The sequence below is a fragment of the Diorhabda sublineata genome, chromosome 11 (assembly GCF_026230105.1).
Source record: "Diorhabda sublineata isolate icDioSubl1.1 chromosome 11, icDioSubl1.1, whole genome shotgun sequence".
Lineage (NCBI taxonomy): Eukaryota > Metazoa > Arthropoda > Insecta > Coleoptera > Chrysomelidae > Diorhabda > Diorhabda sublineata.
Genome location: NC_079484.1, coordinates 12,074,367 through 12,100,813, shown reverse-complemented (window position 1 = coordinate 12,100,813; position 26,447 = coordinate 12,074,367). Strand labels below are relative to the sequence as shown.

At 29.5% G+C, this 26,447-nt stretch overlaps 1 protein-coding gene across 2 annotated transcripts; it reads left to right on the top strand.

Moving 5' to 3' along the window:
• On the top strand, nucleotides 1-26,007 carry LOC130450488 (protein TIS11). 2 transcript variants are annotated; one of them, XM_056788889.1, is made up of 2 exons: nucleotides 1-299; nucleotides 24,159-26,007. In XM_056788889.1, exons 1-2 carry the CDS (start codon nucleotides 240-242, stop codon nucleotides 24,864-24,866), a joined length of 768 nt encoding a protein of 255 aa, XP_056644867.1. In that variant the 5' UTR covers nucleotides 1-239; the 3' UTR covers nucleotides 24,867-26,007. The 2 variants fall into 2 exon arrangements, with proteins under 2 accessions (XP_056644867.1, XP_056644868.1); XM_056788890.1 differs by lacking the exon at nucleotides 1-299 and adding an exon at nucleotides 8,761-8,899 and having other exon boundaries at nucleotides 24,159-25,999.
• Nucleotides 26,008-26,447: the final 440 nt, after the last annotated feature.

The window sequence follows — 26,447 nt, the reverse complement described above, 5'->3', positions numbered from 1 at the left end:
GGAGCTAACCACTTAGCACGAATAAGCTCCGTACGTATTCGAACCTCAGTAAGAGATATTGCGTGAAAGTAGTAGCAGGGGATTACTGCGTTCGTGGAATAGCGCACTTTTTCGTAATCAAATAGAAAAAAAAATACATTTACTGAAAAAGCGAGTCTTCCCAATTGCAGAATCGGTGTGTTGTGTGTAATAAGTATTTTGTATTTTTATAAATTGTGGGTGCTAAATACAGGATAATAATGTCTACAGCTATAATGTCACAGAACGCCATGTACGAATTCGGGGAAAGTCTTATAAAGGTAAATTAGTGTTCTTTTATTTAATAAAAAAAAGTAATTATTTGGTGTAATTAATTTATTCTAAATAATATAATCTAAGATATTTCTACCAATACGTTTAATATTTTTTGTAATTAAAAAATTATATGGGAGTAGTCGTTTTTATCGAATATCAAAGTTATTAAATGAATTAGATTGTTGTTTGAGTTTTGTTTATGAGATGAGTACGTTTTTTCTAAACTTCTTATTAAGATGAAACGATTATAAAACAATATACTTTTTCAAACATGTTGCCTCGTTTTAGTCTATGAAGGTATAAATTGTGACATGAATAATAAATGTAATACGTTTTTTTTTTTCAAAAATAGCTTAGTATTTATTAAAAATAAGCAGGAACACTTCTTAAACTTAATAATATTATTACTATTTATAACCATTAAATTGAATTTCCTGACCAGCATTAACTATGTACCTGTTGCTTCCGCTTCCATGTTATGAAAACAAGTTTGGGTCGTGGAAGTTTTTCAAAACAAATTAAATAATTGAACGTAGTAATGTTTTGTATTTTAGTGCATTGCGAAATTTAATTCGTGTATAATTTTATAAACATTTTAAAACTTAAAGATACCAAGTAGGTATGGACAAAAAATTAAATTTCAACATTCGACAAAAAACTCATAATATTGTGCACGATGTTTAAAAATATGTACAAAAAGTTGTTTTGCACTTAGAAATAAAAAAAACGTATTTTGATGATGTATTAAATAGTTCTGATATTTTAGGTAAATAACCCATATGGAAAACAACTTTCTTTTTTAATAATTGAATCATTAAAAATATATTAAATTCTGTTTTTTTCCTCAATTCACATAAAAAAAGGTGAATGGAAAGGACAAAGTGACGAAAACAATAGAATTGACTATTTATTCTTAAATTACATGATTTGAGAAGTACAAGGTTATAAAAGAAAATTAAAAGATGAGGTTGAAAGATGATGATAAATTTGAACATTACATTAATTGATTTGAAATTAATTAAACATATTTCACTTACCTAATATAAACTGTGTAAGACGAAAATCTCTTTCAAGGCATTAATGATTTTCATATATTTGTATACAGTTAAAAATAATTCTATCATTTAGAAACAAAATTCTCTTTTATATTCACAAAACGCTCTTATTTTTTTGTTCCTTAACATTATTGATCTGTTTGTTCGTTTATCTGTAGTTTGCTTACTTTACAGGAAATATTCGTCAATTCGGTAATAAAACCCAGAATATATATTAACAAGAGTACACTACACTTATTTTATGTCTATTATGTTTAAGTCAAATATTAACTCTGTTGGATAGAAAAATAACTGGTATAAAAATATTATTTCGAGGAAAATATAGAAAGAAAAAGAAATTCAAGGGTATTTGAGTAAAAAGACACATTTCAAACAAACTGATTTTAAATTGAAATTTCTGAAACCGTTTTTGATGCTCACTGAACACACCATAACTTTTTTGGACTTCAACTATGGATAGCCTTCTTCAAAAAATATCAGCGAGAACAACAGATGTCAACAAAATCTAGCACACAGAAAAACAAGTAGTAGCGCTGAGAGGGAAAGTGATTGCGAATCACTTCAAATTTATTTCGATACATTCTTATATTTACTATGTTACACAACAAAATATTATCTGGTATTTCTCTGAAATCACTGTTGACTTGTGCTACAGAAAAATTTCTATTTGATCATTTTACTAATATCTTGTCATTTTTACGCAAGTATTTTTATTATATCCCCAATAGACTATATTTTTTGGTTCCGATAATTTTCAAAAATAGTCCTTAGAATGGAAAAACCCAACTTATTAGTTTATATGAAATTTAAATATATGTATTGAGTATAAAGTACAATAACCCTTGAGAACAATAAATTTTTGTTTAAAAGTACAATAAACTTTAGATATTCAATTAATAAAATTATCATTGTAAATATTAATTTACTTCTGTTTGATGAACAATTTTATTGTTTACGCAGATGTACTTTGTGGCTATATTTCATTGTTGAATAAAAAGAAATTGTAGTTTAATGAAACATACTTCTAAATAAAAAAATATTTTACTTTGGTTAGGGAAACTTTTCGGTATTTACATCCTGTTCATCGAAGCTTTACTCTTAAACTCACTGATGTATTAAAAATAATTTGCAACGACCTAAGCTAACATAACTTTTGAACGGTTTTTGTTAAAAAAAAATATCAATAAACTTCATTTTTATGTCTTATATTATTTTGAAGGTTGTTTATTGAATTTAAAATTTCACTGAAAACATATTTTGTAGCAATTCCAGCTTAATTTTTTTCAATATCTTCATATTTAGGATATATTTATATTTTTATATATTCCGATAATAGTTTCTATTCAAGCTCATGAATGAACAGTTATTCAAAAGCTTAGAAAATATATTAAAAAGAGTCTTTGTCTATCTTGGATGAACAAGAATGTCAAATTCTATCAGGTATTTGTATTGTTCAAAAAGTATGTGCTTAACTACATAATAAAAGGAGATTAAAATAATCATATGAGATATAATAAAATTAAATTTTATGAATAATAAGGCATCATTTATCGTATCTTGAAAATATGTAGGTACTTACTTCTCCATAGGACAAGTAAATTTGTAGTAATATTTATTTCTATTCCATTTAAACTTCCTGCTTCGCGACCCACGATGTTTAATTCCAAAAATGCGGATTTTTATTATATAGTCATTATATTATAAATTCTGTAAACTTCTCATTAAACCAGAATTTGATTATAACAATAAATAACATCGAAAATGTATGCCTCAGTAAAAATTCATTTCTTATGAATAACAAATTCATTCCTACTATTCTCGGGTGGGTATTTTATTTCTCGGACCAACATTAATATGCATTTTTGGGTAGGGTGTAATACCCAACCAAAGATAAAGCCGGTTTTGCTGGCTACATCAGTCCTTGAATACAAAGTACACATAAAACCTGCTGGGTTACCAGTTTATTTGTTCAAATACATCAGGTAACTTTCAATCATCTTTATCCCTACCATAAGACTTTGCTTTTTACACAGTATGTCTGTATACAAGGTTTTTCTCTGAAAGTAGACGGAGATCTCAATCGTTGGCACTCAGAGGTCGAGAAAATTGAATCTTGCGAATGGAAAAATTTGCTGTTGCCAAAAAAAATTTGCTTTGGGCGAGATCTGTGAATTTAAGTTTATTTGTTTTAAGGTTTTAAAATTCATTTGGAAATTTTGAATTTTGCCTATGCATTTAATTATAATATTTGTCTACATAGCCAGCAATAAAATAGAAACAAATTGTCATGTTTCTGTAAAAAAGTATATCAAAACTAATAGCCAAGTAATTTTAAATACGTCTAAATTTGTTAGTGGTACATTTATTTATTAAATGAATTAAAAAGAGAAATCACAATACGTTGGAATGGAAGTTTGGTATCCACCTAATCTAACAATAAACTAGAAATTGCACTAGTTTCTCCAGAAATTATATCTCGAATAGCATCACAGTTAATTTCAAATACATTTAAGATTATTAAAAAAATTATTAATGTACTATGATACAATAATGTGAGGAATTGGTAGGAGCGAAAAATTATTTTTTGGCAATAAATTGTCTAGAATAAATTGATCGATTTTTCTGACCTCGCTGCAAAGCTTTTTAGACCTCGTTTTTTCTTGAATCCTTCAACCCAGAACGCATAATAGATAATTCATGCTACAAAATAAACCATTTTTGTTAATATACTGAATCCAAACTTGTTACCATCCACTTTTGATGTATTGCCAATAAATGTAGGTTGTGATAAGATTAGTTTATTTCTGAGGGTTAGAATCTCGTTGATCGAGAAAACAGTATTATTTGAATGAAAATTAATGTACCTACTATCATGATGAATAATATCCATTTCAAGGTTATAATTTCAAACGATTTCATTGCATGTCTACCTAGTAGATGAACCACAAGCTGGATTTATAACTATTAAAGAATTGTTTACACTGTTGCAACATCCTATCTTTTCCATATTTCACAGTCATTTCATGACTGAATAAACCAAGGAATAATCGGTAAAGGCACTTGCATAAAATTATTTTTTTATTGGAAACCGCGAAACAGTTCCGTCTCCAAAAATTAATAAAGGGATTAAACGAATCATAAAATATGTTATTTTTCAATGTAATCTGGTATCTGACTGTTAAAATGTTGTGAATTTAGAATGTATCATTCTTGTAGAGAGAAGAAAATGATAAATTTGACACGTGAGAAACTTACTTTCTGTTAAATTGTGTACGCTATTTTTCCTACTCACAAAGATGCTCTTATTTTGTGCTTATTAGTCTTCAATTTTGCACAAAATGAATTGAAACTACTTTTTCTCCGATTTATAAAAAACTTTGCAACACATATGGGGGAAAATGTTGTTAACCTCATTTCTACATATCAAAATTAACAACCAAGTTTAGATAGATATCTACGTGTGAGGCAATATACAAGAAAAGGGGCAGGGCATCGATCGAAATGGCACATGCTGATTAGTTATTAAAATTTATATAAATTCACTTCAAAAGACATTATTTCGACTTTCATATCTTATTGTTTCATACAGATTCCAACAGATATTTCATAATGTACTTATTTAATTCAAACCGAAAAATTACATCCTTAAAATAGTATTGTACGTTTTTTGTTTACTTGTTTATCTTCATCAACGTTTGAGTTATGTAACATATATTTTGAGCCTTGATAAAAATCAAATAAAATATCATAAAATATCGAAATGTTTGATTGAAATTTTTGATAATATAGTATCTAAAACTATTGCCATCTTGAATTATTATTGTGTTACTAACAGATTCAAAGATTTATTGATTTTGGATATTGTATTCTCTATTACTTTGGTATTATACGAATTTTACTTATATACAAGTTTCCACAAAATGCGGAAATTGAACATATTTGATATTGAAAGTATCAATAAGTATAAATGGAGCACGAGAAACCGGCACAGAAAACAATACAGTCGCACACAGAAAAATCTATGTTCTCTTCAAAAAGTTGTCTGGTTCATCTACTAACATTTACATTCAGTTCTTATTGTTTTCATCTCTCCACCCTTGTCATTACATTACCCACTTTCGATGGTTCTGTCGTGTGTTACAAACTGTCGCATTTGGGATTTTATGTGGCAACTATCATTGCAGTACATTATTATTGTCATTATGTTTTTTTATAAATTTTGGATAACAACTTCATCATTTTATCTTTTAGTGTATGGCCCCAGCTAATAACCTGCTTGTGGTCTGGAAAAGTATATGACTAGATACCCAATTTTCTATATTTTCGATTATTTACTTGATTCTATTACGATGATATTTCTATATTAAACTAGACAAGAAATCATAGTAATTTAGTAGGGAAAATTTATACAAATAGATCTATAAATTGAGAAGCAATTTTTGTGTTTATATAGGTACTATTACCGAAAAATATATTCTGAAGCTGATAACTTTACATATCGATCCAGTTTTTCTATTCAAAAACCCTTGTTGTCTATTTATATACTTAAAACTACAAATTTTGAAGGAATTATTTTTCATCCCTTCCAAATAGTTTATGTGAAATGTGAAAAAATATTTTGTAGGTCCTGCAAAATAAAGACTGCAAATCATTTTTCTTTAATATTCTGTGAATTTAGTTTTAACACAATACTGAGAGAGAAAACCTCAAACATTGAAAGAATACCAGTCGATAATGGTTCATTTTTCTTTGATAGATGATACTCCAACAAAAAATATGGTTAGTAATAACTGGAGATCTATTCATTAGTTGTTTATATCATATTTGGCATTACTGCTTTTCTGACCACTTATTTTTCCATACTCTTTTCATATTTCTTTTTGCAAAGATTGATGTTGATATTTTCTCTATTTTTTCTGTTCTCATGTTAATTCTGCTTGATATTCAGTTTTCAATGTATTTAAATTTTTCTCACTTGTTCTGTGCCATTTTCATTTGTTATTTATTTGGTTCTGTGATTATTGGTTTTGTCTTGGGTATAAAGTCTATATCGTAGTTCTTATTACGTGTTACCGTAGGTTTCTGTATGTTCAAAATATTGTTGATGAATTTTATTTATTGTTTATTTCCATTTTATTTTCTAAAAGAATACTATTACAAAAATTGGATAGGAAGGATCTTATCATTCTTACCACCTATCCCTTAAAGGTGCAACTTGTTTCATATTATTTTTTTCTACAACTGGAAATTGGAGTGAAAAAATTGAAAATATAGCAGGTACTATAGCTACTATGACTGCACGTAATAATGAAGAAACGAATTTTTTTAACAATTAGACTCAACCATAAACCAGTTTTATCTGGACAAATGAAATTATAAAGGGAGGTAGGTTACCTGCTTAGATAATATCTAAGTTTTAGTGCTTAAAAGCTTAAAATATCCATCTTTTATTTGACCTTGGAAGATATAAATAATTTAGGTACGACTTTTTAAATTATATATCTAACAGCAAAAATCAAAATTACTTTTTTTGTAATAACATCTTGTGGAAAGTGAACATAAACATAGACACTAACATCATTTTTTGAAAGTATATCTAAAATACATAGTTGTGAATTGTTAGCATTGTATATTTTATATCTTTACAAATTTTGATTTAATAGATTATAAAATATAAAACCATACGAGTGTACGAATTAGCCTGTAACACAAAATTAGAAATTTGAATGATAAAATAAACAATTTCAGCAAATTTTTAAATCAACTCATTTTAAATTAATTAAGTTCTTTCAAGTAACATGGAATTACTACTTCTTAATAGATAAGCCACTAGTTGTATCTGAAGAAAATATGGGAAACTTCTGAAAAATCTGGTCAGAGTCTTATTAGGATGTAATAATATAGTATCAATATAATAATAAACTATTTATTAATACAAAAAAAAATTAGATAACAATAAAATCAATGCTAGGATACTTTTCACAAATCACTTGTTAAGTTTTGCACTAATTTCAGTTGGAAATTGTTGAATCTTCTATATATTTTTTTGCAATTTATAACAAAATCGTCACAGCTAACTTTCTTCCATAAATAATACTCATGTTTGAGATTTGATTGACTTTTCATTTGGTTACTGATTGCTTAATTCTTAGCTATTGAAATAACATTTGTGACATGTTACTCATTAAAAATATCTGAAATTGCTGCACAATCGAAGATTAATATTATAACGCACACGTGTAAACAGTTAATGCAGTCAGATCTAGGTTTAAATACGCTCGTGTTTTCAAAATTATTGTTATGAAGAATCGTTTTACACTTGTTATTGTAATAGAATACAAATGAAATAATCATTAGGTTTACTTCGATCGCAAAGAATATATTTTCGACATAATCTGTATTTTGATTTTACAACTATATCTTAATATTGACCCTGAAGCACTGTATCTAATTTCCGTTTAATCATTATCGAAATAGTTAATACCAGTATTATTTTTTTTAATTAAATCTAATATTCTGAAGCTTCAGAATATACGAAATTTTTTTTAAAAGTATTGAGCTCAAATTGTAGAATGTATAGTGACGGTAAATAAAGTAGTTAAAAAGAGGACTAAAAGGTACAGAAGTAGGAAAAAAAGAAGTTGAAGGCCAAGGGAAACATAGTTGGAGAAAGTTCGAAGAACAGTGTAGGGAGCAATCATCTCATTTATTTCAAAATATCAACTAATTAGTGACCTGTAAGGCCAATATTTCATAAACTATTCTGTTCTACAATTATTTCATTTTTCCAATGTATTCCAATTCACTTTCAATTTTTATTAAAATAATGTGCAAATTTTTCTAAAAATAGTTAATAAAACATTTAAAGACATGGAATGGATAAATACCAAAATTGTATTATTAGAAACTTATGAAAAATTCAATACTTATTTTTATCCTAAAAGGATAGAATTTTAGTTCGTTATCTGACTCTTAATATTTCTGTACAAACATCAAACACTCCTATAACTTCTGTGTTCCTTAGAAACTGTATTCATTTTTTCACTGATTCAACTATCAATGTTTGGAAGAATTTTGCAACTGTTACATTAATGTATCGATTACAATTAATGCTAACTAGTATAAATCAATTTGTTTTACCGGAAGTTAAAGACAAACAAAACAGTAAAATTCCATGACTGTGCAATAACTACACGGACTTAATAAAAGTGATAACTAATTACCAAATAAACTTATACGTATTTAACATCGACAATAAGTGTCGAGGAAAAATAAAAACGTTGAAAAACCACAGAATAATATTATAAACACGTTCGTAAAAGATTCCATCCACAGTATGCTTAGGTGAAAAAATTTTTTAACCTGGCAACATCGACTAACAGCAACTTGTTGGAATAACCTTGTAACAGTCAGTTGTGTGGTGTTTGTGTGTGTGTGTGTGTGAGTAGGCGCAATATTCATGACCGTGCAGGCAGAAATAATTGAAAGGGATTGAAGAAGCTTTCTTAAATTAAAAACTAACGTAGCGTAAAATATTTCGGTACCAGAGGGTATATTCACATATTTAATAAATATAATTTAATAAATAAGTTTGATCGTGTGGATTGTTAAAATTATTATAAATATAGTACTTAGATCGATTTTTCAAAAACATTAAATGCATTGATTTTAATATCTGTATTTTTACTAGTTTTTCTCTTAATTTAGAATATATAATGGACTCCAAATGCAATGATAGGGTTATATATTAAATATATATAAATTTTTTTCATCGGTTTTGTTGATTATATATGTGGTATAGTTATAAACTGAGTATATGAGAAACTAAAAAGAAATCATTGAAGTTTCTAGGAAAATACGCAGCAACTGATGAAAACAAAATGAAATATATGATTTGATATTATGTATTGTTCTGTTTGTTGAAGGTCATCAAGTTATAGAATTTATCTCTTATATTTGTAACGATTTAAGCAATCTACAATAAAAAATTCGTATAAAACAAAAATCAAAGTCATATTCTCTTGAAATAATACAAAATTGTTAAACATTTACGTATACAGAACTCATCTCTGTATTTTCTAGTTCTTCATATATTTTTCAATTTTTTTTTGTAGGACGTTCTCCTTTTTTTTTCTTTTTTAGTTAACTTCACACTATTTTTTGATCTCTGGTCAATGCTTTCCAAATGTCCAAGTTATTTATAGTGGTTTGATTGGATTAGGTACCTTTGTTTTTTTATATTTCTATACAGCTTATATACTTTATTGTTTGATCATCATATCCTCATATCATCATAACCCACAGTTTTGCTTCCTTGAAGCACTGTATCATTCTTGTTTTGTGAACTATTTTCTACGTTTTGATTCTAAATTCTTCTGTACCCAGAGCACCTTTCAACTCGGGTCTAAGATCTATCACCATTTCTTCACATTTATCGTTTTTTACGGCTACCGGATACATAATTATCTGGTCTTTTAATGTTTCTTCACCCGTTCGTAATTCTAGCTAAAGCAATTTGTTTCCTTGATTTCCAAACAAATACCACCTCATTCAAATTCATTTCCTTTTGAGGAAATATTATTGAAACGTTCAGTAACTATATTTTAACTATAGAATTTCGGTGTACTTCAAACATTACATTTAAAGGACTATTCCTATTAATTATTGCAAATCGACGATCTTTTTTTTTTTTCATAAAAAGACAGAATGTATAAGTTTGTATTTACATATGATTACTGTTAGTTGCGTCAAGATAAATATAAATTTTAACGACTGTATGTATATTACATCATTCAATAAGTCTTGTGACTGACGCTGATATAGTCAAAGCCATAGGACATTTATGAAGTACCAACTTTCTAAAGAGTATGTGTAAAATTTCATGATATTTCGACGGCGTGAAGCTACTTTTTTATTATTAAAACAATTTCGTGTGTTAATTTACCATTGCTTCTTGATGAAAAAAATACTATACAAGTTCAGCAATGGCTTAAAAAGTGTTATCCAGACTCTGCCGGAAAAGAACCATTTGTTATTGGTTTGCTGAATTTAAAAGTGGTCGTACAGACACCGATGATGGTCTGGTCGACGAATTGAGGTGGTTATTCCAGAAAACATCAGAAAAGTCCACAAATTGGTTATATCTAATCGTAAATTGAAATTGCGTGAAATGTTGAGGCTGTAAAGATATCAGGAGGCAGTGTGTGTGTATAATTATGCATGAACATTTGACCATGAGAAACCTTTTTTCAAAGTGGGTGCCGTGCCGCGTTTACTCACAGTTGATAAAAAACAAAAACGTGTTGATGATTCAGAGCAGTGTTTGGCCATGTTTACACGTAATAAATCAGATTTCATTCATCACAAAGGAATTATTTTATTTCCCCATTGAAAACTGCATCTAATAACTTCTTATTACATTCAAGTGGAAGATTCTTGCCTCTCATTAGCCATATTGTTCCTTGCATCTAGTAATTATAATTTGTTTCCAAAAAACCTATAGAGGATGAGAAGCTAAAGGTATGCCTCACTTTCTAGCCAAAATCGCACGCGACAGTATTCTATAACGAAGTAAACTTACATCTCTGTTAGAAGTGTTTCAATTTATAGAGAAGTGTAGTCACTAATTCAGATGTGAATTAAATGTCATCTTTTTTGCTAATTCTGAAGCGTTTCTTTCTGAAAGACCTTGTAAAGATAGTTTCATAAAAACATACAATCTTCGAAAATTGAATATATCAAGTATTATATTTCGAAATACTCCTAATTAAAAATTCGAACCAAAAGATTATAACGGTTTTGGTGTCCAGCTTCACTGAAAGTCAAGTTAAACGATAAAATTTACTTTTATGCATCACGATGTAGAGTTCATTGACATAATCGATGGACATCAGAAGGCAACATGGTTAATAAAAAATATCGGAATAAGAGAACTGCGCCTCTTAAATAAAAGTGAATGTGAAAAATTGATGAAACAAAAATACGGTACCAGGCTCGCATTAATCTTTTAAAAAGTAAAAGTAGTATTACGTAATTAGATATTTAGTTCCGGAAGCAAGAGAATGTTTATTTAGTTTATATTCATATCGCCATTTATATATATATATATATATATATATATATATATATATATATATATATTTCTTTAATTTTTTATTTCTTAGACCTTGTGATATGTTTATGTTCCTAAATCTTCTTGATTTTAGGTCTCTTCTGTTTCAAAATTTGTTTTTTCAAAAATAATGTTTCTAAATGTATATGTAAATATATAAAATTGAAAATTTGTCATAAATAATTTGAATTTACATTTCACATAAGTGGATAATTATTTTTATTATTAATATCGCTTCAATGTTTGCGCTTGTCAGCAAATACTTATAATTTTTAGGAACCTTTTCGAAAATGTGACATATCCTATCTGTTTCTATGACATCCATAGTTGATATAGCAGTACTGAAGACTATTTCCTTCGAAAAATTTAAGCCAACCAAACCAAATTATCGATAATTTGCACTAGTGTCAAATTTTCGTCTAGGATTAATAAACATCATTTGGTTTTAATTTTATATTTTAAGAAAAGGAACAATTATTGTTTATTTTAAATTAAATTTTTCTCAGGAAATAGTCTGCCAAAATGCCCTCTCGTGCATGTCAAATTGTCTCATAATTTCCTCTCGTGCGCATTCGCGCACTCGAGAAAATTAAATTATCGACAATTTGACATGCACTCGGGACATTAATATTGAAAATATCGTGAATTAATGAAAAACAACAGTGTCTCTAGTCTTGGTTCCTGGTCACTCGTGTATCAAAGGAAATGAAAAGCCCAACACTTACCAGAAAAAAAGTATAAATACCTTTTATTGATCCAGAACTGTAGGAACATGCTCCTATAGGAAATAGTTTACTAAGGTGTAAACACATAAGATACATCCTCCTCATTGCTCAGCTTACCGGCCGCTACCACCTTAAAAGAGTAATTCATGAGAATAGATTTTGCAAAATCTGCGGATTCATATTCGGTGGGAGGGGGAATAAATTCCTAATACTTTGAACAAGAAACTTTAAGGAACGAGAATCTTACCCTCATCAAACCACGCCATTACAAATAATTGAGATCCTATACCCGCTTTACTCTACGTAGTCCTATACCCGCTTTACTGTACGTAGCATTCTAGTTAGTGAACTAGGTGACTTAGAATTAAAATATCCGGGAGAAAAAATTGGAAATAATGCGATTATTTGGTGAATTGGTAATATTATTAAAATCATTTAAAATGACTAGTTCCATTGAATACACCCGTTTCTTGGTAAGAAATTTTCACAAATGTAAAGAAATAATTATCCCTTAACTTGAACAAGTTACTAAATTGAATGGGGAAACAATTGAAATATGCATTCATATAGACAAAAAATAGATAAGATTAATCGCATTCATCCCATTTATTTCTTTGTACATTTTTTCCTGTATTTTATCGTCTCGATATGATAAAATAATTATTCCAAGTTTTAGGAAATTTCTCAAGATCACACTATTAAATTGTAATTTATACATAAAAAAATGATGATATTCAGAAACGAGGGTTGTGACTATAAAAATTTAAATCTCCATTCGTTAATATAAAGAAAATATGGTGGTCTCCTAATTCGACACACTGTATAATTAAAAAATAATATAATTCGCTTTGTTAATGATATACCAACCGAATAGTTGATTTGAATGGGATCATAGGTCACTGATTCATTTATTTACTACCTAGAATATGAGGTCATTGTAGAAATATATATTTGAACGTCAATATTATCTTGAAATTATACAGGCATTATTTGACCAAAGTCTCTTATTTCATTTAACTTTTAAATTATTGGACTAAATCGAAATAATAATGAAATGTGGAGTTGACACATATGCACAGTTAGTGACGATCCAAATTAACTACCTAACTGTACCTTTTAATCTTATGTTATTAGATCTAATATTAGCATACCATCAAAATGTTCGAAACAACTCTGCCATGTGTACCATTCTATAAATCAAGTTTTATATGTTATTCGTCTCAAATGGTCACATTAACGTTTTTATGACGTTCAAATCTTTGTTAATGTATTACGTACAGACTTACCATACACTAAAGGAAGTATCAGATATTTCGAAATCCTTGTTCACTAATTAGTTGTTCTACGTGAACGATAGGAATGAATAAATACGAAAATATCAAATTTGATATTGTACGTATTTGTGGCCTTTACTTTCGTGTTAATCAGATAAGGCCACACCAATTAGCTCTCACAGTATTTCTTTCATTATTCTTCGTATAGACTTTCTATCTTGTTGTCTCATATTTCGCACCTACGCTCAAAAAATTAAAAAATTTTATCATTTGGAGTTAATTTCAAACTCTTATTACTCGATAGTTCCCTTTTTTTGACTTATAGCACTATTTGATCGGATTTGCTATTTCTTCTACTACTGTTTGTATTTGATTATTTTTGACGTTGACTGCTTTTATTTTCTTCAACGAGAGTTGTTTTCAATCTAAAAAGAAACAAGACTTTTTTCCATAATAATTTCAATTTAGGCGTTTACGTATAATGTAATCTCTAAATTTAACAAACAGGAAAAAATCGCTTCGAGCAAGATAAATACGGTGGATTGACAACTAATACCACTTTATTTTGGTTCAAAGGTCATCGCTTTTTACAAATTATCACTTTACTTTATCAAGCAATTATGCGTAATACTCTCTTCTTAGTATTTTACCTCTTTGAATATATTCGCTGCTGAAAGATTCAGGTTGAGACCTGAAAGTTTTCATACAACTCTCGTACTATTAAGGAATTTGCACTCATATTCCCGATGTGTAACCAGCTTCATAGTTGGATATTGAAATAATGAATCTTAGACATCTTATTAATAAAATTTCACTATTTTTCATAATTTTTATATGGACATCAAAATTATAAAGGAAGTTTAAACGTAAATTGAAAGAAACAATTATTAGAGAGAACAGTTGCTTTCTGAGGAATGTATTGTCATTTGCAAACAACCTAACAGAAACTAGCTAAATCATTAATAAAATGTCCATATATAAGTAGATGTTCTAGGAAATTGTCGAACAATGATAGATGTTATAGGTTGAGGAAGCATGAATTAAGTTGGTCTGACAGTCTATATAAACACGAAATTTGAGTGCCAATTACACTCGCGAAGATAAAATACTACATAAAGAAATATAATTCGAAAATAAAAACCAAAGAGTAAGAAAAATTAAAATTATTTAGTAACTTCCCTATCGCGTCTTTTACAAACTGTACTAATGTGTACTAATTTAAAAATAATAAATTAATTTAAATGTAGTCGAGAAACTAAATTATGGAGAGAAATAGTTGACCAGTATTCTTTTTGGTTATCATATTCTGTTTTCCACTCAGTACATCGTAGCACTTTCATAAAAAAATGTCCATATAGTAACTAGAGAAACTTGAGCACATGATACGAAGCTTTAACCTAAAATATTCCTCCTCCGAGAGACAGTGTGTTGTATCACAAATATTCTAAAAGGATATTAACCCATTGTTTCAACACCTTCACATATATAATATCTAATAGTTGACACTTGGTAGAATACACAAAACGTATTGAAAGATAGTTTTCATTTATCAAACGCGTGCTTGTAGAAACACATACTTTCTTTCCCTTTTATTCCACGCCACTCTCTTAATAATTATTTCTGAATGTGATGATAATACTTACAAGAAATCGTTTTAATATGTGATAATTCGAAAAATTTGATACGTTCGGTGACCCGCAGATGAAGAAACTCCCATAGACGTCGAGGCATCCACAAAAGGATATTATCAATAGCCACTTGCACTCGTTTTCAAGCTCTTGAACTGCATGGATTGATTGCACCGGAATCTGTGGAATTTGATACAAATTGAACCCTTTCTATAATATCCCATACTTTTTATATTGTATTTAAATATGGTTACCGGTGTAGCTACGCGTCGGTCGTCTTCTACCTACTTCTAATTCCATACGACATATACCTAACCATCCTTGCAATGCAGGTGGACAATATTGTAATAGGAAAAACCAACATAACAACTCGTTACACAACAATTTCATGTTAATCGATAAGATTACGATAATTTTGACGTCTTCGAACTCGAGAAATTTTGTTGCAATTGCAATAATATAAAAGTACCTTTACTATTTGGCTTCATTAGCAAATTATTAAAAGAAAACATTTGATTTTGTTAACATGGTCAAAATGTTATCATAGTTGACTCTAAATATTTTTTTTATTAATGCGACATGATCAACATTATTTATAACAATTTAAACGATGTACAGTCATTTATCGTATTGAGATATTGAAACGTAAGCGCCACTAGTCTAGAGAAAGTATTCAACATTGCATCGCAACCGTTGCAGTTACATTGCGGAAAGAAATTTAAAAATTGAAAACGAATGTTGTTTTGATTGTACGATCAATGATTATGGAAAAGAGAAAGAGAAAAGAACTCCCACTGCATAGAAGCAGCTTTCACAGTAAATGAATTACGCTGTTTGTCACTACCAAGCGTAGATACTATAATGTAGAAAGTAGATACTTTTACTGCGATTGGGTAGATATAAATCTGCTTCATAATAACATTTATTAATTATTATAAAGGGTGGACAAATGAAACTTTACTTAAGTTAGGGGAAATAAGACGTCTTTTCAAAATCATTATACCAACAATTACTTGCACTATTTGCTAAAGTGTCCCCTTCGTGGTCATGTCATCTACTGTTTTTTTTTGTTCTTTTTGTCGACACTGTAAGTTGTGATTCAACTGTTTTTTCGATCTTGTTTCCTGGCGTAGTCTTTCTCGAAGTTGTCCGTCATTTAGATATTGCGGTGGCTCCTAGGCTCTTCGTATATTCTCCTAACAATATCATCTTGTAACTTATTCTAGTCCACCTCTCGATAGATCTGCTGGGTGTTGATAGACCAACGGAATGTAAGCTTACGCTTGGAGCTTCTCGCGATGGCTCTCCCCTGTAGTTTGCATTAAGGATGGCCCTGGTAAGTTATAGCTTGGATCGTCTACAGATAAGTCCTTCAAGTCGTCCTCCTGCTTTTATTGTATTGCCCACAAGGTAGTCGACGGGACCCCTAAATGTCTGTTCTTGGTTTAGGATGAGTGCCATGTATTAAGATTTATTATATTTGGTGTGTGCCGCAAAATTTGTGGATCAAATAAGTTATGAGGAAAACTTGGATTTGGATTTCATATCTGTTGTAGTTGCCACGAAATCAGAAAACAAATAATGTTTTCTTAAATTGTCATAGATAAGTCAAATTTGTCCAATTAACAAAATGTAACAATATATCAAATAATAGAAGAATACAGAGGTTCCACCATAAAATCTGATATAAAATAAGCTTAGCATTTCTTAAGTGGAACTGCAGTTAATCGAGAGGCAATTTATAATTTGTGTTCGAGGCGACTACGTGTATGGCCGCTATTAGATTTAGAACCTTTGCGTTGCCGAGGCGAGATGCTGTATAGTTGTTTCAATATCAATTGCAGATTATAAAAACTTACATAAAAACCCTTGCAGGCAATTTTGTTTGAACTACCATAGGTGTAGATTTACTACATCGTGACTGTCAAATTATGTTTCATCTAGATAAATTATGTGTCTATTAGAACTTCGGTAGTCTTTTATCTGACGCAAATAATCTTGTTGCCATCGAACTATCCTTGGCGATTCGGTTATTGCCATCCGTTTATTCAGTTTAAAACCACATGCTAACAAAACTTGACGTACTGTTTCTTAACTGTTATAATTGTATCCTGGATAATCTGCTACCTTTTTCTATCTGTATTACTTCTAATGTCGCAAACCTGTTCTCCTTATATCAATTATAAATTGTCCTACGTATAAAATCTTGAGTAATTTTTTCAACTGATTTCAGTTTTTCTTTACATGTTTTTCGGTTCTGTGAATGATCCACAGCAAATCCCTTTCGTGACTACTCAATGAACGGAAAATTTATTTACTCTAGTAAATTCAGCAATTCTTATTACGACTGCACTATCGGATTGCTGAATATTTTCCTTTTTTAAAACATTCGAATATATTTTAAATATCTGTCTTTATTCTCACTACACGGTGCAATTTCATTGTCTTCATTCGTCCATGGTCTAAAGAATGTCCTCTTTCTATTTATTTAAAGAACTTTATGAATTAAAAAAATCTCACCAACGAAGCCACTGTCTCTGGCAGGAATATTTCAAAGAAATTGTGTACATAATGTGATTCGATATTTTCATCGGTAAACAGTGAAGATGATGAGTCCATGTGGACTGACGGTCTTTTACATATTTACCGAATTTGATACGGGGAATAAACATTTTTCATTTCTTAATTTGGTATGAGTGCCGTGCGTATTTATGAAATATTGCAATTAATATTGGAAAAACTATAATAGTAATAAGTTAGACATCCGTGTTGAAACATACTCGTATAAACATAAATTTTTGTTCATGTCAGTCAAACAAACCGCCAAGATATTTTCTTAACGAGAATGGATCTCACATAGACTTATAAAGTTTAAATTTCTGACTTTTATATTACCCACTAATATGTATGTATTTGGCTATGAAGTCATATTCATATAACAAACCAATATTAATTTTTTCAAACCAATATTAATTTTTTTGACCTGAAAAATGTTGACATTGGTAATACGACTTTTTATTAAAACATCATGGTATGATATTAATATAATAAAAACATGTAAACAACTAATAAATATTCTAATAATTTAAAAATATTATTATCATATTTCAAGATTACAAGAGATGTTCACCAACAGATTTTTTTTCGTGAAGAATGGTTGATTGTGTTTCATTTTCGAAAATTTAATGCAGAAAAATAGCTCATAGAATTCCATTTTCTGTTCTACTCATGTTTCCAAAATTGCAAATAACAGCATTGGATTTTATTTTTTTTTGTTACAGTATTCACAAAAATCCTTACACTGTACAACATACTATAGGGACCTTCTTGATTACGTATGTGAAATCTGCGCACAGATAGTTGACAGATGAAATAGAACTCTAACCACACATGATGTATGTAACCAAAATTGTCGACTTCCGCCCCCCTAATGGCGTTATTCATCTAGTTTGTAAATTTTGTGGTGAGAGTAATGTGAATGAAATAGATGAATAAATACAGAGAAATTTACTAGTACCACATATAATTTTTTTATAGTGTACATATACTTAAAGTGAAATTTTTATTTTCACATGATTTGCGATTGAACAAGATCAAACTGGTCTGTTAGAGATGTAACATAATATTAAACGCACAGATAAGTGATTGATAACAGCAAGATTTTCACTATTTTAATTCATCATGCAGTAAGCCTCTGGTCTAGCAGATAGAGATTACAACAAATTTCATTTTTATATATTTCCCTTGAAGTATCTTTAAAATGACAGCTTCCAAATTTTAAACTCATTCCCGCAAATAATTTGTTACTTGGAATTTTTCAAAATGAATTTTTGTAAACAAATGAAAAAAAATATTTTCAAAACGGAAAAATACCTTTTTGGCAAAGGTATGACTTGAACAATCATTGACTAGTGTGATTACGAGGTGTAATTAAATGGTTTGATGAATGGTGAGAAGAGAAACCAAACAGAAGATACAAACTAATTACTTTTAAGGGCCTTTAAAGTAATCGGCATTACCCACAACAATCTTTTGACAATGTTCATAAAGTTTCTGGAAACCTTCAAAAAATGCTTGGCTTTGTCTTGATTTCTGGAAGTGTTAGTTATCTTTCAGAATTTGATTCTTTCTGTAGGTGAGGAGGGATCAACTTATCATTACTTTATCTCCTCTAAACTATTTTTAAACTCCAGATTAAGCTGACATGCAAAAGAGCATCGTATAGGCCTTGCTTATTGTATTTTATTCAATTGAAGGTATTGTAAAAGATTCTTCATTTGTAAAAACGACATTATGTACTGACATTCTACACTATTATTTAACTGCGAACTCATTAGCGAGACTCCCACTTAAAAATAACTTAGAAGAGATAAAAACTTTTTGATAATATCTTAGTTTTGAATTTGATCTTTGTAACATACTGTTCATATTAAAATATATTGTGTAGTTTATCAAAAGAAATAGCAAATATTTATAGTATTTTCAGAATGTTTATAATCTATTTTTATTGAAAAAAATTATAGGTACCATGTATTGATTTCAAATGGTATGACTTTATGAAGATATCATATAGAAATGTTTGTAGTTTAAAAAAAATGTTCCAATGGGAAAAAATCTAAATAAATGAGGAAGTCATCGCTGAAATTAGAAACCTATTTTGATATTGAAAACTCTTTTTATAAAAATGTTGGGATAGCGTAGGACTCTCGAAAGATGAATAAAACAATTTTTCTAACGATATATTATGTTTATTTTAAATCATTTATTTTAATATCGTTGGAAATTCAGCGAAACATTTTATTGGGTAATTACAGTAAGAAATTATTTGAATCTTATTCCCTACCGAACTCAATTACTTTTTTCAATTTTACTAGACTACTAAACATTGTTATCATCGTCTACTTTCAATTTCTAAAAGTTTACAATAAATTCAATTCTTTCGGTTCTTTCACGTTTCTTTTATAATTCACAATAGAGAAAGTATGACGAAGTTCCCATTGACTGATTTCATCTTATGTAATAATATAATGTCACGACCATGTTGCCAGTGTTAAAATGATTTTAATAAGAATAATAATAAATATTTAAAACCAGCTATAAATATTATGATAATACAGATTAATACTAAAAATTGTTGTACCAGTTAACGTCACTAAATGTCTATATTTTTTTATCTCGAGATAAACTCTCTTTATAGAGATAACTTTTGATCAGGCAGTTTTACTCGGCAGTGATAATAATTATTGTATACTTATTTCAAGATGAGTATAATTGTGCAAGCGAGATTACCTATCTAGAGAAAATTATTTATGACCAAGTGAAAATAACTGATAATTAAATTTGCAACTAAATTGATACAGAATGTATCTTCGATTTCATCGTATTTTCATACGGACAGAAAGTTGAATCGTGAAAAAATAATTACATACTCTGAAATTGTTTGCAACCTAAGTTTGCAATCGGAGCAGTAAATAATATTCATTATTGTGGTAATAGGCTACTGCATGGTAATCAGGTAAATTATGTTCTGTGAATATAATGACATGGAACAGTAAAATTTAAGGAAAATTCAAAAATATTTAAATAAAGGTGTACTTTCTAGTATAAGAGAATTAAAGATTGATTTCATAAATAAATGTATTCTTAAGTAGTTCTATACGAGGTTTGTATGAATGTTGGCTGCCACGTTTGCTCACTTTAGACCAAAAGCAAATTCGCATGAACATTTCTAGACCTTATTGACGCGGTTTAAACAAAATGAGTTGAATTTTTGCGACGGTAACTGTAGATGAAACCTGGATCCACCAATACATTTCTTTGTAAGATCTTCAGACAACCATCGTATTACAATTTTTTTCACAACCTAAAAATAAAAAAGCAACAACATAATAACTACTAAGTTATATAACATAGGAGGAAGGAATTATAGATAGAAAAATATGTTTGGAAAGAGAAATGCCAACAGAGTAGAACATATAGAACATAATCAAAAAAGGAGATATATCCAAAGATATGTGGCAGTACGATGTCGGTGTTTAAGTTACTAACATACTTTGTTAACAATCGCGGATAAAATTACATTAATACTGCCATGCTCCCCTCTCTATTGGCCAGCGTGGGTGCTATAAATTTCAGAATACGCAAAATCGTACTTATGAGCTCTGTATTCTTGGTTTAATGTTGTTCAGCTCTTTGATTTTTTAACTATGCCTAATAAATATTTTGGAATCTCTTAAAAACAAACTAATGCAATATATTTGCTTGAAACTACGAATCAAAAAGAATTTGTTAACATTGTTATCCATAATTGTCACTGAGGAATTTATTTAAAAAAGTTTTTTCTTCCACTAGAATATGTACAATACAACAAATGAAAAAACAATATCACTCGACTTATGTTGTTTTTTAAGAAAGAATTTCGGATAGCAGTAGTACGCTAAATGTTGAAGTTAGTTAAAAAATAATATCACTTTATCGGCCTGCTTTGCAACATTGTCATGTGTAGTTTGCTCACTGTCTGTTTGCTTACGTCAATTTGATAATGCAAACATATCGCGCTGGAAGCAGTAAATAAGAATAGATATGCCGACATCAGACAACTTCAGTAGTAGGGGCGCATGATACAAAAATAATGATGATTTGGTAAAGTTTGGTATGCGGGTTGTAATTGAACAATGTAATATTCAAGATCGAGTGTATTATGCACAAGGTTGCTTCAGGTTTTAAACTCATGGATCAGAATATGTCGAAATGATTATTGCAAAAAATTCAAAACTCGAAACTAAATATTAAATATCAACATTTTTGCCGCTAAACATAAAAACAACTAATGTTAGGACTAAAGTTATTTATTTACATTATCTGGAGGTACTGTATTCGTAGCAGAAAATTACTTTGTAGCAGCACTTTTTAGCACCAGTCTCGTTATTTAATAGCGATACCTTGATAAGTTGAGCTTAAAATATATTTTGTATGTTTAATTACGTCACTGTTGAAATACTAGCATATTTCATAAATATAGACATTACAGGCTACACGTTAACATTTAATGTGATTTATAATACTTTTAATTATTTTATTCCATTATTTGCAACTGTATGTGCGGGTCACTAGCGCATAAATGCACAAACGTCACAAACCTTCTCTTTGAAGACCTGTGTCTCTCCTCTGATTGACGTGGAACTTACACATCGTCAAAACGTCGCGCAACATCTTTATCTATAAAAATCGTCATAGATTTGAGGTATGGATTATAGGAAAGCTTCAGCTAATGTCTACAGCTAAAAACAAATAAATGAAATTACTTAATGAGGCATTGGTGGTATAGATGAGGTGCTCCTACGTACTTCTAACAAAACGTTGGTTGATATTGTGAGGGGCGATATGGAAAGATGATGAGAACGTCAAGATATTCAGAAAGTGAGATACATTTTCTTTCCCTATTTGTTCATATATTTGGCCTTGATCCTTCATCACCTCGTCTATCCATCTAAATGTTGGTCTACTTCTTTCCTCTTCCTTTAGTTCCACTTTCTATTGTCCTTGTAGATAGTCTTACATACCCTTTTTATACGAACCATCAATTTTAATCTGTGCCCTTTTGAGGTGTCGTCATTTATTTCCTTTCATTCTTGGAATAAGATCGATAATCCGTATATAGTAGCCGAAATTTTCGTTGGGCACCCTCAATCAGACGTAACTGTGATTTTGTGGAAAGAGCTTATATTCCCTAGTTTTGTATATGAAACATGTATTTCATATTTGCATCAGTGGGCAGCTTAGGAATTGATTTAGATACAGAAACATTAACTGATAAAGTTCATCAGGAAAATATACAAAAATCCGCATTGTTTAAATGAAAAAATTGGCGTCAAATAGATTTCGCTACCTTTTTTGCAGAAAAATATCCTAGTAATTGATACGATTGGTTCTAGACCACTTTTCCAGAAAACTTAGATGATTATGGTGAAGAACAGAGGGAAAGATCCCTTCGGAATATTAAAACGCAAGAACGGTGAAATATCTACATGACTAACCACGTTTGAACTTTCAGGAACATTAATAAGGTGAAATTAACACAATTAGAAAATAAAGAATACCATTTGTAGCATATCTCAAAAAATAGATATGGTAGATAAATATTGAGGGCTATTTTGAATTCTGCAACCAAAAATAAACCAGGAGTAGTTGAAAACTGCGAGAGTTAACATGTCTGTTGCCCCGTGTAATTGTTTCTGAATAAACAATAAATAATAACAATATTATATCCTTCAGACGTAGTGTAGAATTGTGGATTTTAAAAGCAGAGTAAAACTAATCATGACTCATATATATACTTTGGAAACGTACTGAGTATCTTTTATAACTAAACTCAAACAGATAATACCAAACATAATAATTAAATACTTCAATAAGCCATAAGTAACAATCAAATTTTAGCAAATACTCAACAACGGTACAACAATAAACATTAAAATTTTAACATATACTCAACAACGGTACCATTTATTAACGTAAATATGGAGAATTTTATTATCTGTTATAGTAATAACCTAAACTCCATTGTTGTGAGTATGATTTCTTCAATGACAAAGTTCAAAACAGAATTTTAAATTACACTCGGTATAAAAACAGGAAATTGATCATTTTAACGCTCAAACACGGTAACAAACGACTTGGTCAATTAAAGAATTGATGTAAAGTTAACTGAAGGAGAATCTTTTGACCTTTGTAGATAGTGATTTTTTGTAATAACTGCTAGTTATTGGGAAATTTTTTCATCAGTCATTTCGTTAGAACTTTAAATACCCATATTATTTTCTTTATTCTACATTGTGAAATAATAATAAACAACAAATAAGTAGAAAATATCTTCAACAGATGAGAATATAAAAATAGTATTAGTCCAAATAAAACTTGTTTTTTAGATTAAACGAATGGACTATAATTTGTTTGCAAGTTGAAAAAAATATATAGTTGTGCTGCTAGTAAAACTATTAAAAATATATATATTACTTTTTATATAATTTAATCTATTATATTGATATTTAATTAATGAATATTTTTTTTAGAACGGCATAACGCCAGAATCAAACAATGGCACTCATCTACCGATCGCAACCTCCCAGATGCGTCTGACATTATCCAGAATGGCCTCTACTCCCATAGGTCAAGCAAGTTCCAATCAATTAGCGGCCATGCTCCTAGATAATCTAACCCAACATCGGCGATTGGAGCGAACTCAATCTGCTCCCGCTCCCCCAGTATCTGCGCCTGCGGCGACGGTTACCGCCACAACAGTCAACACCTCCCGTTATAAAACCGAATTATGTCGTCCATTTGAAGAGTTTGGGGTCTGTAAATACGGCGATAAATGTCAGTTCGCACATGGCATTAGTGAGTTACGCAGCCTCGCCAGGCACCCCAAATACAAAACAGAATTATGTCGCACCTATCACACAGTAGGTTTTTGTCCTTACGGACCACGTTGCCATTTTGTACATAACCAAGATGAAGTCACAAAACCTCAAATATTGAGCAGCAGATCAGCTTCTGTTACACCACGTGCCGCGCGACCAGCTGCACTCAGTCCCTCGCTATCATTGGATAGTCCCAGTCCGCCTTGTAGTTTGAGTCAAAGTCCTACCTCATCCATGGGATCGTTTTTCAGCAGTGATCCCGAACTGCATTCCCCTGGTGTCGAAGATCAGAGGTTGCCAGTTTTCAACAGATTTATAGATACTACGCAGATCCTTGCTTTGAGCGATTTAATGTTGTAGTGCTATTTTTATATTTTCTTTACGATGGATAAAATTCGGAACATGGACGTTCAGTTCTTCTAACAGTTGATTTATTATTTAAAAAATGGGCAGTTATACAATGTAATGTAAGGGCAGACAAAAATTTTTAAACAATGTTAAAAAATTTAGCATATTAGAATTTGATGTTAAATTTAGTCTAAATGACGTTTTTGTTTAAATTTTTTGACTATGTCACCTATTGGTGGTTGCAATAGTGCAAGGCTACAATTTTCATACATTGTTTCCATTATAATATAAAAATAAATAAATTATCTGAAATTAAAATAAAATTGTTCTTATTATATTGATTGAAATATTTCATTTTTTGCGGTTTAAAACAGAATAAACAAAAATATGCACTCTATAATAATTTAAGTATTTATTTTTATAGTTTTTAAGTTCAAAGTAATAATTTTTTTATAATATGTGGAGCTCCGCAAATTTGAATGAATTATTTGATTCTACATGTTTTGTGTCTTTGAAAAATTGAAGATTTATGGAAATTTAAAAGAATATGTAAAATTGATTGTAAACATAACGTCCAAGTTTCGATAAAGGCTCCAACTCAGACTTTATTTAATGCATTGTCTTATTTATGTTACAAATAATTATCTCGTCGTCAAGACGGAGTGATTTTGATATTGTGTGATTTTTTTTAAATATTAATAAATTTATAAAATGGTGTGTTTTATACGAATGTTAATATATGTGAATGTGCAACTTAGGTTAGTTTTCAAATCATCGGTCTTAGATTTTCGTAATACATTCCGCGAATTATTTATTATTTTTATTACTGCTTTTCTCACATTGTTTCCCCTTTTGCGTGTGCCTTGTGACCGATGAAAGAATTAAGATTTTTTTGTTATTTAAATCATTATTTAATTTGTGTTTTTTTTCTCAATCAACACGTTTATGTTATGTAGTTATTTTATTATTATAATTTATGTGTAACTTATTATTTATATCGCAATATTTAGAGACCACCGTGCTCATTGTCTCAGTCAAAGTGCATCCTTTTGTGCAGACTGGTCGGGAGTTCGCAATACCTGTATATTATTTATGTAGCTAATAATGTATCTTTGTATCATTATCAATAAATTATATTTTGTTCAATACAACATGGTATTTTTTTTCTGATCCTCTCCAGTGAACTTTACCTCATTTTCATCACCAATTCATACCATCATGAACGAACTGTCCATATAGTTTAAAAAACTAAAAAACACGTTTTCAAAGAACAAACTAAAAAGTTAGAAATATTTTTTTTAAAATAAGCTTGAAACAATGAATGAAAAATACTAGTATTATTGAGAAAAAAAAAACGTCGAGCGCTCAATGTGCGAGAAATATAAAACAAGACGCCCTACACCTTTTTTCACAATAATGCTAGTAATTTTCATTCATAATTGTTTTAAGCTTATTTCAAAAATTATTTTTAACTTTTTAGTTTCATAAGGTATGAAAACTTGTTTTTTATTTTTTTATCCTATATTTATTTTGCATTTTTTTTTAGAGAAAAATTGCAGTGATAATTTTTAAAAAAAATTTGCCAAAAAAGCA